Below are 11,706 nucleotides of genomic sequence, written 5' to 3' on the forward strand. Positions count from 1 at the left end.
ATAAAGTTATTTACAGTTACACAATTTAAAGTATAAATAAACGTCTACAAAAATATATTTTGAATGGTATTTTGTTGAGACCTAAGTTGCATAAAAAATAATATATTTTTGAACCCTTTCTACGTAGCCTGCGAGTTACATTTTTCCCTACTTCCGCTTTTGACACAACAAATAACTAAAAATAAAGTTTAAAAATTATCAGATAAAGCTTAATCGTCTTTTGCTTCAAAATTGGCGCCTTTTATCGATTTACCGTCTATCGTTTATCGCATCAGCTGTTTAAGTGTCATCACTAATTGAACTTCAATTTGTTTTTTTATTTGACATAACCATAACACACAATTAAAAATGCAAATAATCAGGAATTGCAGTAGTAAATTACTCAAACACAAGTACCTGTGCCAGCCAAAGGTGTACTCCCTGTACTACAGCACAGTTAAAGGTGCGTTCTACCCGATTTCTTTCATAAATCCATAAAGCCGGCTGAAGGATTCAGTTTCCTCCCTTTCCAGATGCGACTAAGGAGCTCCCGCTGGCCACAGGATACCAGCCACGCCCCGTGGAGCAGGCCTATTGGGAGCGGGAGAAGCAACAGGTGAATCTGCCAAAGGCTTCAGCCAGTGGTTGCAAGCGGGGCACCTATCGCATGCTGCTGCCGCCGCCAAATGTCACCGGGAATCTCCATTTGGGACACGCTCTCATGGCCACCGTGCAGGATGTGATTGCCCGCCAGCGCCAGCAGCTGGGCTACCAGGTGGACTGGGTGCCGGGCACAGATCACGCAGGGATTGCCACCCAGGTGGTCGTGGAGCGCACCATAGCCGCTTCGCAGGGCAAGACGCGGCAGGAACTGGGCCGTCCGGCCTTCCTGGACGAAGTGTGGAAATGGAAGGCGGAAAAGGGCGCCGGCATTGTGCAGGATCTCCGCCAACTCGGCTGCAGGCTCAACTGGCAGCGCGAGTACTTCACCATGGACAAACAGCAGGCCCATGCCGTGAACGTAGCCTTCGAGCGACTCTTCGACGAGGGTCTCATCCGGCGTCGCAACTCGCTGGTCAATTGGTCCACCAGTCTGCGCTCCGCCATCTCCGACATCGAGGTGGACGTGGTGGACATCAAAGAACCCACGGAGATTGCCGTTCCGGGCTACGAACACAATGTACTCTTTGGCCGGATGTACGATTTCGCCTATCGCGTGGTGGATGGCGAAACGCTGCCCGACGGTTCGGTTGAGGAGATTGTGGTGTCCACCACCAGACCTGAGACCATTTTGGGAGACGTAGCCGTTGCCGTGCATCCGCTTGATCCACGCTACAGCAAGTACCGCAACGTTGAGGAGGTGAAACTCAAGCATCCCTTCCGCCACGACACAATTCCACTCGTTTTTGACATCTCTGTGGACCAGGAGTTTGGCACGGGTGCCGTGAAGATCACTCCTGCCCACGACAAGTTCGACTTCGAGCTGGCCACGCGTCATAAGCTGGAGCCGCGCCAGGTGTTCAGCGAAACGGGAATGGTGCTGGAGGCCTATCCCGAGTTCAAGGGCAAGCCGCGTTTCGAGGCCAGAGAGCTGATTGTGAACCGGCTGGAGGAGATGGAACTGCTGCGTCAGGTGCGCTCCCACAGCATGCAATTGCCGATCTGCTCGCGTTCCAAGGATGTCATCGAGTACATGATCTTGCCGCAATGGTTTCTCAAGTGCAAGGACTTGGCGGCAGATGCTCTATCCGAGCTTCACAGTGGCCGGCTGCAGATCCAGCCCACTAGCTTCGAAACGGAATGGGAACGCTGGCTGCAGGACAGTCGCGACTGGTGCATATCCCGGCAGTTGTGGTGGGGCCATCAAGTGCCCGCCTATCAGGTGACCGACTCCCGGGGCAACAGTCAATGGGTGGCCGCCGTTGACGAGCAGGCAGCCAGAAAGAAGGCCATGCAATTGGTGGGCAGCGAGGAGTTTACACTGACCCGTGATCCCGATGTGCTGGACACTTGGTTCTCCTCCTCACTGCTGCCATTCTCGACGGCTGGCTGGCCGGAGGAGTCGTACAAGGAGCGTTACCCACTGGACCTCATGCAGACCGGCCACGACATACTCTTCTTTTGGGTGGCACGCATGATGATGATGGGCCTGAAGCTGACCGGCCAGGCGCCCTTCCAGAGGATACTGCTCAATGGCATTGTGTGCGATGCCCAGGGCCGCAAGATGTCCAAAAGTCTCGGCAACATAGTGGCCCCCCAGCAGGTGGTTCAGGGTGCCAGTTTGGAGGTGAGACCTGCTTTTCATATCCTTAACTATTTCTGATTTTTGTTGCATCCTACAGAGTCTAAAGGCTGGCCTAGAACAATCCTGCGAGGCGGGCATCATTAAGCCCGCGGAGCTAAGCACTTCCACGGCTGGCATGACCAAGATGTTCCCCAATGGCATCCAGGAGTGCGGTACCGATGCCCTGCGCTTTACTTTGATGAGCCACAACATCAAGAGCCATTTCATCAGCTTCGATGTGAACGCCTGTTACACCAACAAGCTGTTTCTTAACAAGATTTGGCAGGCGATGCGGTTTACTTTGGGATCCGCCAAGGGACTGGGCATTTCGCTGAATCAGTTCGAGACCTTGGAGGGTGTAAATCTGGGTATGTGGGATCGCTGGATCATTGGCCGCCTGGCGGAGACTTTGTCCACTTGCTCGCAGAGCTACAGCAATTACAATTTCCACTTGGCCACGGCAGCCTTGAAGAACTTTTTCTATCAAAATCTATGTGATATTTACTTGGTGAGTAACAACACACTTTAATGGTTAATGTATTTCCCTAAAATATGGCTTGGCCAATCGTCAGGAGACCACCAAGACGGCAATAGCCAATCGCACTGCCGATGCCTACATCCATGTGGGCACTTTGACCGCCTGTCTCAGTTGGGGACTTCAGGCCATGGCTCCATTTACGCCCTTCGTGGCATCCGAGCTGCTGCAGCAAGTGCCGCTGAACATTGAGCTGAAGCTGTCGGACTACCAAGACACCCAGCTGGAGGACGAGGTCAACGAAATAGTGAACATCTGCCAGAACGTGCGCCAGGTGAAGAGTCGCAACGAGATCAGCAAACGGCACCAGCCGCATCTCAGTTTGTTTGCCCAGAATTCCGAGGCGGAGGGCGTGCTGCGTCGCCACTTACCGCAGATCAAGGTGCTAACCCGTTGCGAGGGCGTGGATCTGGAACTGCTCGACGAGAACTCAAAGATTTCCAAGCAATTGAGCTTCTTTTCGACGGCGGGCGCCCTTTGCTCCTTTGGCTTGAAGTTGAGCGATGCTTTGGCGCTGTCGATGGAAAAGCGCGATGAGATGCATATGGCCAACACCAAGAAACTAAAGAAGCTGGTCAATGAGCTCCAGCGGTACCGCATGCGTCTGGACAATGAAGCCTTCCAGCTAATGGCCGACAAGACTGTGAAAACGCATTTCGAAAACAAGGTTAACTTTGGAAATATTTCGTAATTAATTTGGTTATCTCAGAAAGCCATTTGTAATTGCAGGTCAAGGAGCTTGAGTCGGAAATCAACAGCCTCACACGGCTGGCAGCGTGATCATTTACAAAATCAGTTTAGATAATGCCTTTGTTGTTGTTATAGAACCGACTAAAGTCGCCTGTTTGTTTTAGAATTAAAGACTGCCATAATTATTTAGGTGTATAATTCTACGAGATTAAGTTTCCCCTTTAAACTGCTAACTCTTTTGTCACAAACAACCCGAATATAATATGTATTTTTCTTGGAACACATTTAAACTCCCATTAGATCATTTTTGCTAATTGCTACTTTCACAAAACATTTAAAACAAATCACTAGTATGAATGGATTTCTTATTTGTTTTGTTACTTTCCAATAATAACTAATCATCATATTTTTTCAGATGAGACAAGTTTTCCCTTTGATGCTTTCCAGAAATACTCCTTAATTTTTAATGCTATCATAATCAAGTCTTTTCTTTATTTTATGCCATAGTTACAGAATGGGACATGCGTTCTGCGAATACGACAGATAGAAGCCGCGATTCGATATGTCCATATCCTCGTTGCCATCGGTGACCGTGTAGACCACGAAAGGCTTCGCCGCCGTGGTCGTGGTGACCAGACCCAGTCCACAGAAGCGATCGCTGGGCATCGCAACGCCGTCCTGCGTTGGCGCCGGAATGATGATGTAGTCGGTGGTGCAATCCTGGCTCTGCACCGATGAGGTGGCCAGCAGCGTTGGATCCACGGCGCCCACATCGTTGGTCAGCGTAAAGGAGTACGTGTCGGAGCCGACCTGGCTGTACGAGATGGAGCACATTCCGGCCGCCTTGCGGATGCATATCCCGTACTTGGTATTCGCCAGCTGCCTGGTGCCCTGCACTCCAATCGAATTGAGTGCAGAGGAAGCGGCCGAAACGTAGTTGAAGCTGGCCAAGGTGCCACTGCTGGGCATATAGTACTGCAGGCATCCGGCCGGAGCCAAAGTGGCCGATGAGCAGCCCAGCATCCGGATCTGGAACTGCCAGTTGCGATTGAAGGTGTAACTGCCGGACGTGGCCACTGAGATGGTGATCGGACTGACGCCGTTGAAGTCCACATACACATGCTGGCCGGCGTTCTCGCCACAAATGCTGGGCACCTGTGAGGCTCCACCGGTGATGGTCAATGCATCGGTGGCACAGGATCCGTCGCCCGACGGAGGAGCCAGCGACAGCGAGAGGAAGTCCACGCGCAACTGGCAGATCGATGAATCCGGAGGCGTGACCACAATGGAGCAGCGACCGCCGCCCGCATACGGAGCCGGATAGTTGCTGTTGTAGAAATACGTGTTATTGTACGAAGTACTCGCTCCACATGTCCTCTGATCTGCAAGAAAAAGTTATAAATTAGTCAAAAGATTGACATCCCCGTAAACCACTTACAAATGCAGCAGATGGCCTGGGCTGTGATGGAGGAGCAGCTGCCCGCCGCCACACCGCTGTTGTCCGAGCACTCGCCGTTGATTACGCAGGTGCCCAGGAGCAGATTGTTACCGGTGCAAATGTCATTGGAAAAGCGGCCAATTGTGTAGAAGGGAAACCCTAGAAGTAAGAGATATTTGTCAGTAGAATGGCATTGAAAAGTCTCCGGATGCACAGGTAAATGTAGTATCAAAGGAAATAGATGTTTAATTTGTATTTATTATTTGAACTTGCTATCAGCCCTTTTATCTCACCCTTTTAAACCCTAAAAGATAACTGGACAGTGGTCCTTCTTTACGTGCGAATTTCATTTTCGTAGTAAAATTATAACCGTTCCCTAAAATATATTTACATCTAAGTTCCCAAAATATGTATATAAAAAGGCTTATAATCAAAGAGATATTTTATTTTGAATTTAATTATTTATTTTTAAAGGAAAAAAATTAAAAGTACAAGTTTTTAAATTGCAATATGCATTGAGTAAAAAATTATGTTATTTAGGATTTTTAAATGGTTTTTAAAAATGTATATTTTGGCTTGGACTTCTGAAACTCTTCTCCTAATCATTAATTTCAATGGCTTGGTTTTGAAAAAAAAATTTGAATATTTAAAAATTAAAATTTTGTTGCTTTAGTTTTTTTTTGCTTAAATTTTCTAAAATAAATAAAATTTCTAAATATCAATGTGAATAAGTAACATTTTAAGTAATTTTTACACCCTATTTTTTTGAATTACAGAAAATCCAACAATGGGAGGTTCTACTATAAGTTTTAGAAATGCAATGCGCAAATGGAAACGTTTTCCGCGGATCCAATGATAATTTTAGGGCATGGGGACAGCTAAGACTAAAGAATCCACCTGCGGCACATGCACAATGGGTGATAATTGAGGCCTGACCCACATACTTCCACCACGACGATGAAAAACAAACCGCCGGCATTCATCTTCATAAGAATCACCTGCTGTGGAGCTCAAACTTACAGCGAGGGTGTCGCGATCCACTGCGGGCCAAGCTGGAGTCCTCCTCCTCCTCCTCCTCCGCGAGAAGGGTATCATTGCCGGGGATCAGGGTGTTGTTAACTTTCAACTCCGACATTAGCATCAAACTACTGGCACGTGCCGCACTATAGATGCCCACTATGTAGCTGCTGAAGAAGATGGCCACGAGGGCCAGAAGCTGCGAGGAACGACCGCCGGCAGACATGATAATGACAATCGGATATCGTATGGATCACTTTCGGTTTTCACTCGGGGAGCTGGAACTATTGCGGCTGCAACGGAGCTGGAACGGATTGGCTACCGATCGAGAGAGAGACACAATGGAGACTGAGCCGACGAGATCCGAGTTTTAGGGGCATAGTCGAATGGGCCAGGCCAGTGGGCTGGTGGCCAGTGCTCAGGTGCTAATTGGGAGAACCCGACAACACAACCCATGCACCTTCGCCAGGGACGGCTGGAGTTCTCCAAAACTGCACTCTCAGACATTACACTTCTTTCATGGTATATGAAATTTTTCAGAAAATTTAAAAACTACTACTAACCACTTGTTACATTTATAATTTTAACATTATGAATGTCGAGTATATCCCAATTTAATTATTGCACTCATCAAACAGATAGTAAAATATTATTTATCTCGGTTAAAATTGAGGTAATTTAAATAAAATAATAGAATTGATTTCAATCTAATGTTGTTTAAAAATTATCTTAGTGATGATCTTAATCATTGAAAAAAATCTTTATTTTAATAATAATAGCATCGTTGTAAGTCTTTATTTTAGAACGTATATTTTTTTAAACTTTGATAATATCCAACTGTAATTATAACTGATTTTTCAAGCACAACGAAATTTAATAATGCATAGTTAAAAATCTTGTATCCTCCTATAAAAACCTTAAAAAAGGAATTTTTTTTTACCGAAAACAATTTGCAATGCTTTATAGAAAATTTTCATTTTCTTTTCTGGATTCCTTGTATAAGGATTATGTATTTAAAATGGATTTGTAATTGAACACAAAATTTTAGGTCTAAACCATAAAAAATTTTGGAAAATAATTATAAAGCTCCTGGTACAGTATCTAAATATGTTACCATTAGCAAAAAGTGATCTTTAAAGTTTCCATATTCATTGACCCATTTTAAATTTTTAATGAATGAATTTCACTCCCTTGTTTACTAGATAATCCGCTCCTGCCCGAAGATCGTGTGGGTCTTATTTCGCCTGGTCGAGAGAGAATGTGGAGCACTCACGCATGGGAAGTGATCGGCTTCTTGGTCCGTATTGGCATTATTCGTTACCGAAATTTACGCGTACCGCTTCTGGATGACAACAAACCGATTTTCTGGGCGAGGAAAGTGATACAAATGACTGGCACTGATATCCAATTTGGCGGGTTTGCGCACGCGTGTAGCGCCGCATGATTCCCCGGATGGAGTAAAAGAAAGTGTCTAGTGTTTGCTCTTCGCTCCGGTTTGTAAGTCTAGGTCTAGACTAGTATTTTCTTTCCGCTCGAGCCAGTTTAATAAATGGCTATAAATAAAATCGAAAACTTTGGGCCCATTGTGATCGGTCCGTTTACAGATGATGTAACGGTACAATCTTGATCAGTTTGGCGCGTGTTTTTGAGTCTTCGGCTAAGCGATCTGCTTTGCTGCATTTACTAGAACGCGGCACGACGCCAATTAGCAGGACATCACTAATCGCCGACTATGCGGACACTAATTAATGTTTAATCCCAAAAGGAAGGTAAAAGTGGATTGGCCTTGATTGTTTTCCAGCGCGAAGCGTAGAAAGTTGCAGGTGATCCGCCGAGTTGCCAACTGTCGATCGATTTTTGTTATTTAAAGTCATGTTGTGGCCCTGTTAACCAAGACAGTTACTTTTATGCAAAAATTTGGGAAGACAAATTTAAAAAATCTTGGTAAAATGAATTCTAAACCAACTAAACAAATGATTAATAAGATTGTAAAAAATATAAATAATAATAAATGCTTTGCAAAAGAAAAAATAACAAAAATAATTTAAATTAAATGAATGTCTCCAAACCAATTATGTTACCTTAATTAGATTTAAAAAAATAATAAATAATAATTTTAAAATATTTTGAGTCAAAGTGGAAATTAAATGACTCATCGGCTTTAAACCAATTTTTATTTTTTATTTTTACTTTGTGGCATTTAATAGACTATCTCACAGCATCAAATAAATTCAAAATTAAATTTCCTTGAATTGTAATTCTTGGTAAAGCTATAAAGTAATATTTGTTTATAGTTTCGAAATAGAGATACATTATTCAAAACAATTTATTAAATTGCAATTTAAAAAAGTATTTTTTGAATGCTAACCAATAAGAAATAGTTAGAAGCCTGAAGTAAGCTAAATAAAAATTGGCTAAGAAAACGTGGATAAATTATATAAACTCAGTGAATCGAGACTGCAGGTAAGCTAAATTTCGACAAAGGTTGAATGAAAAAGTCTCCTGCCCTACAATAAACTATTATTTTGCTAAAGAAATCGTTAAGTTTACAGCAAATGTTGCCTGGCTTTTTATTAAAACAATAACTAGCAGCTAAACGCAGAATAAGAAAACGAAGTCACCGTCGATCCTACTCGATTTCGATGATGGCGCCCGCCTTGGCCAGCGCTTCCTTGAGCTTCTCGGCCTCCTCCTTGGGGATGTCCTCCTTGACGATGGTCGGTGCGCTCTCCACAAACTTCTTGGCCTGGACCAGATTCATGCCCTCGAGCAGGTTCTTCACCTCCTTGATCAGCGCCACCTTCTGCTTCTCGTCGAACTTGACCAGCTTTACCTTGAAGGAGGTCTGGACCTGCTTGGGCGCCGCCTCCTCCTCATCCTCGGCAGAAGCAGCACGTGCCGGCCCAGCGGCGAATTGTGGGGCAAATGCGGTCTCGGGCAGGTTCAGTTTCTGTTTAAGCAGCGTGCTCAGTTCGGCCACCTCGAGAAGATTGAGGGCGGCGATGTTGTTCACAATGGAGTCCAGCTTTGGATTGGGTGGCTTGACCACGCCTTCCGGCGCGGGAGGCACTAGTTTATCAGCTCCAGAAACTGCGGCAGCCGGAGCCGCTGCACTGTACATGCGATGCAGCTGCACTTGGCGCGAAATCTGGCGAATGGCGAGGCGTGTGATGTGCATCCTTTTTGTATCTAGAATCGTGTAGTCAAGGTTTAAGTAAGCATCTAGTCTAAATGTCAATATATTCCTATTTACTTGCGGTTTTCGGGGGACAAAATTAATTATGTGCGGCAGCAGGTTATGTGAGCAGTTGTTTATCGATAACCAACCAGGGCTGCAAAGTATATATTTTTGTTCTGCGGCATTACCATGTCTGAATATACCCAACTGGCCTTAAAAAATATAGTAACGTTAAAATACCACAGAGCAGAATTTATTTTCAAATTCGAAATTGCTTGTAGTTTTTATTACATAAAAGGTTATTATTGGATTTACTAAAAACAAATCTTTTAGATTTTAAACTAATTTCAAGCGAACGTTTTGATTAAATAGACAATAATTTTAAAATCCCTTTTTAAAAGACCGTAAAGTTTAAATTGCATAAGATACTTTTGGTTTCTATTTGTGACTATATTGAAAATAGGTTTGTTTTTAAATATTGAAAAATTAAAAAATGGTTTATATTAGAAAAAAAGCAAATTTGACAAAGCCAACCACCCTGTAAGACATAATAAATTAATGCAAATGTAATACAAATATTTAAAATTTATTATGATTTATATGTAAAGTTTGTGATAAGCACCTCTTTCGACCAAAGTGGATTACAAAGAGTACACCTTGACGTAGTCGATCTTCATGTGCCCCTCATCCAGCCAGTGGTCTCGATTTTTCTTGACATCCTTCCAAAAGGCCTTTTGTGCCTGCGGCGCCCTCTCGTTCCAGGGCTTAACCACGTGTTGGTACTCGTTGAATCCACCCACGCTGAGGCCGAAGGTAAGGTAGAACTCCTGATCGAAGGGCGCCAGTCCAGAGCCCTCCTCCAGTTTCTGGGCCTGGGGCAATCGTTTTCCGGCGGCGGTTGTCTCACTAAAAGCTCCCTTATCACTTCCTTGGACACACCACTCCTTGCCGTCGACCAGCCAACGAAGTTCCCGTGGAGTCCATTCGAGGGTATAATTGTGGAAGCTATCGCTCCAGTCCTCGGAACTATCACCAGTGCCCGGTTTCAGGCAATTTTTGACCGATCGCAGGGGTTCGTCTGCGAATAGAACGGCAGCGGCATACAGATCTAGGTTAGCTCCATTCGGACGTGTGTAGGCAATCCTTAATTGTCCTGACCGGTAGTCATCCACTCCGTACCTATGGTGTTTGGGCTGCAGCCAGATTTGCGGCGTCACCCACTGTGCACGCGGCATCTTGGCACGCACCTCCACGCGGCCGTACTTGAAGGAGAAATCCTTGGAGGAGAACTGGGCGGTGACCATTGGTGGAAGGCCATCGTTCATGGTCCTGCCATTCCTAACGCAATCATGGGTATTAGCCACTCCCGTGCACTTGTCCCCCAAATCCAAACTGGCATCTGATCCCTTGTGGAAGTGCTTCCGCATCGTATTCGTGGACAGAGCGACGTGACCATTGGTCAAGCACAAAGTGTCCGGCGCATCGTCCACATAAACATTGAATTCGTAGTCTGGCTGGCCAGAAAAGCGGCGCTCTGCCTTCCATTTACCAGGATCCAACTTTGCAGCGTTGAACTCATCCACGAAGACCAGTTGCCCGGCACAGCGTGTGGGTGCTCCATTGACCTCTGTTTGGGGGGTGGTGCAACCCACTCTAATGTCAATATCCGGATCGGCAGGTGGACTCCATGGCGTGGTGACAACAGGCACGACAGGAGGACGTGGAGTGTTCGCCGAGGTGTTATTACCACTGTACGCATTGACCACATAAGACCCGTCGTCTTCGCGATAACCCAGTCCGTTGTAGATAACGTACGTCCAGTAGTACAGCGTGTCGCCGGGTTTCAGTGCCGTAGTACGATCTCTGAAGGTCCAGCGGCCGTTCTTCGCCTTGACGATGTCCCGTGCCCAGGTGCCCGCCTCCAGACCCTCCATCTCCTCGTTCAGTTTGCCATGGAAGGCGAACAGACTGATGCCCTCCTCGTCGGGAATCGAGACCTCGAATCCCTTGGGGTAGAACACCTCGATCCTGGCCTTTGTCACCTCGTATCCCCGTATACCGACACCAAGGAGAAGGAGGAGCAGCAGGTGGAGACAGCAGCTCCAGTCCGCAAAGCGCGATCCACCCGCCATCGTGGGAATAATAATTGAAACTGCGATGAGCGGTCTGACAAGTCGTGCTTGGGAATCCGAGAAGCTTATCAAGAACCGGTCGGGGCTTTCATTGTTTATAGCGCACAGTGAAAAATTAAAAGCAGGTAAACTTAAATTCAAAAATTAAAACCATAAAAAAAGTTATTATTGTTTAGCTTACAGTTGCCTTTCAGTTGTTTAATAATATGGAAAAACGCTTTAATAACTGCCTTAAACAATACTAGCTTATTAAGGTTTGGGATAAATTAACATATTTTTTAATGTAAATGTTGAAAAAAATTAATGGAAAAAAAACTGGTTAGTGCTTAAATTTTTAACCATTTAATTATGGAATTCATAAGGTATGGTCAACTTCAATTTGTTTGAATACCAACTTTTTTTCATTTCTTAGTGTATCTACTCAAATTGTCCAACCATAAAAATGGAGACAAC

The 11,706-nt window shown here is 45.2% G+C and overlaps 4 protein-coding genes and 1 long non-coding RNA gene across 5 annotated transcripts; 2 read left to right on the forward strand and 3 right to left on the reverse strand.

The window, feature by feature from the left end:
• Nucleotides 1-178: 178 nt before the first annotated feature.
• LOC108150302 (valine--tRNA ligase, mitochondrial) lies at nt 179-3,772 on the forward strand. Its single transcript, XM_017278414.2, has 5 exons — nt 179-442; nt 513-2,266; nt 2,322-2,771; nt 2,836-3,465; nt 3,528-3,772. Exons 1-5 carry the CDS (start codon nt 349-351, stop codon nt 3,576-3,578), a joined length of 2,979 nt encoding a protein of 992 aa, XP_017133903.1. The 5' UTR covers nt 179-348; the 3' UTR covers nt 3,579-3,772.
• Nucleotides 3,773-3,948: 176 nt separating this feature from the next.
• LOC108150303 lies at nt 3,949-6,169 on the reverse strand. Its single transcript, XM_017278415.2, has 3 exons — nt 5,947-6,169; nt 4,927-5,085; nt 3,949-4,870 (listed from the first exon to the last, which is right to left on the reverse strand). Exons 1-3 carry the CDS (start codon nt 6,167-6,169, stop codon nt 3,996-3,998), a joined length of 1,257 nt encoding a protein of 418 aa, XP_017133904.1. The 3' UTR covers nt 3,949-3,995.
• Nucleotides 5,035-7,908, forward strand: LOC108150304. Its single transcript, XR_005977188.1, has 3 exons — nt 5,035-5,142; nt 5,703-6,465; nt 7,146-7,908. It is a non-coding gene; the product is annotated as an uncharacterized LOC108150304 (long non-coding RNA).
• Nucleotides 7,909-8,483: 575 nt separating this feature from the next.
• LOC108150114 (50S ribosomal protein L7/L12) lies at nt 8,484-9,287 on the reverse strand. The gene is made up of 2 exons (XM_017278078.2): nt 9,197-9,287; nt 8,484-9,132 (listed from the first exon to the last, which is right to left on the reverse strand). The coding sequence occupies exon 2, from the start codon at nt 9,119-9,121 to the stop codon at nt 8,573-8,575; it is 549 nt and encodes a 182-aa protein (XP_017133567.1). The 5' UTR covers nt 9,122-9,132; nt 9,197-9,287; the 3' UTR covers nt 8,484-8,572.
• A 401-nt stretch (nt 9,288-9,688) lies between these two features.
• Nucleotides 9,689-11,277, reverse strand: LOC108150185 (gram-negative bacteria-binding protein 3). The gene has a single exon (XM_017278180.2). The coding sequence runs from the start codon at nt 11,251-11,253 to the stop codon at nt 9,763-9,765; it is 1,491 nt and encodes a 496-aa protein (XP_017133669.1). The 5' UTR covers nt 11,254-11,277; the 3' UTR covers nt 9,689-9,762.
• Nucleotides 11,278-11,706: the final 429 nt, after the last annotated feature.

The sequence above is a fragment of the Drosophila elegans genome, unplaced genomic scaffold (genome assembly GCF_018152505.1).
Source record: "Drosophila elegans isolate 14027-0461.03 unplaced genomic scaffold, ASM1815250v1 contig_208, whole genome shotgun sequence".
Taxonomy (NCBI): Eukaryota; Metazoa; Arthropoda; class Insecta; order Diptera; family Drosophilidae; genus Drosophila; species Drosophila elegans.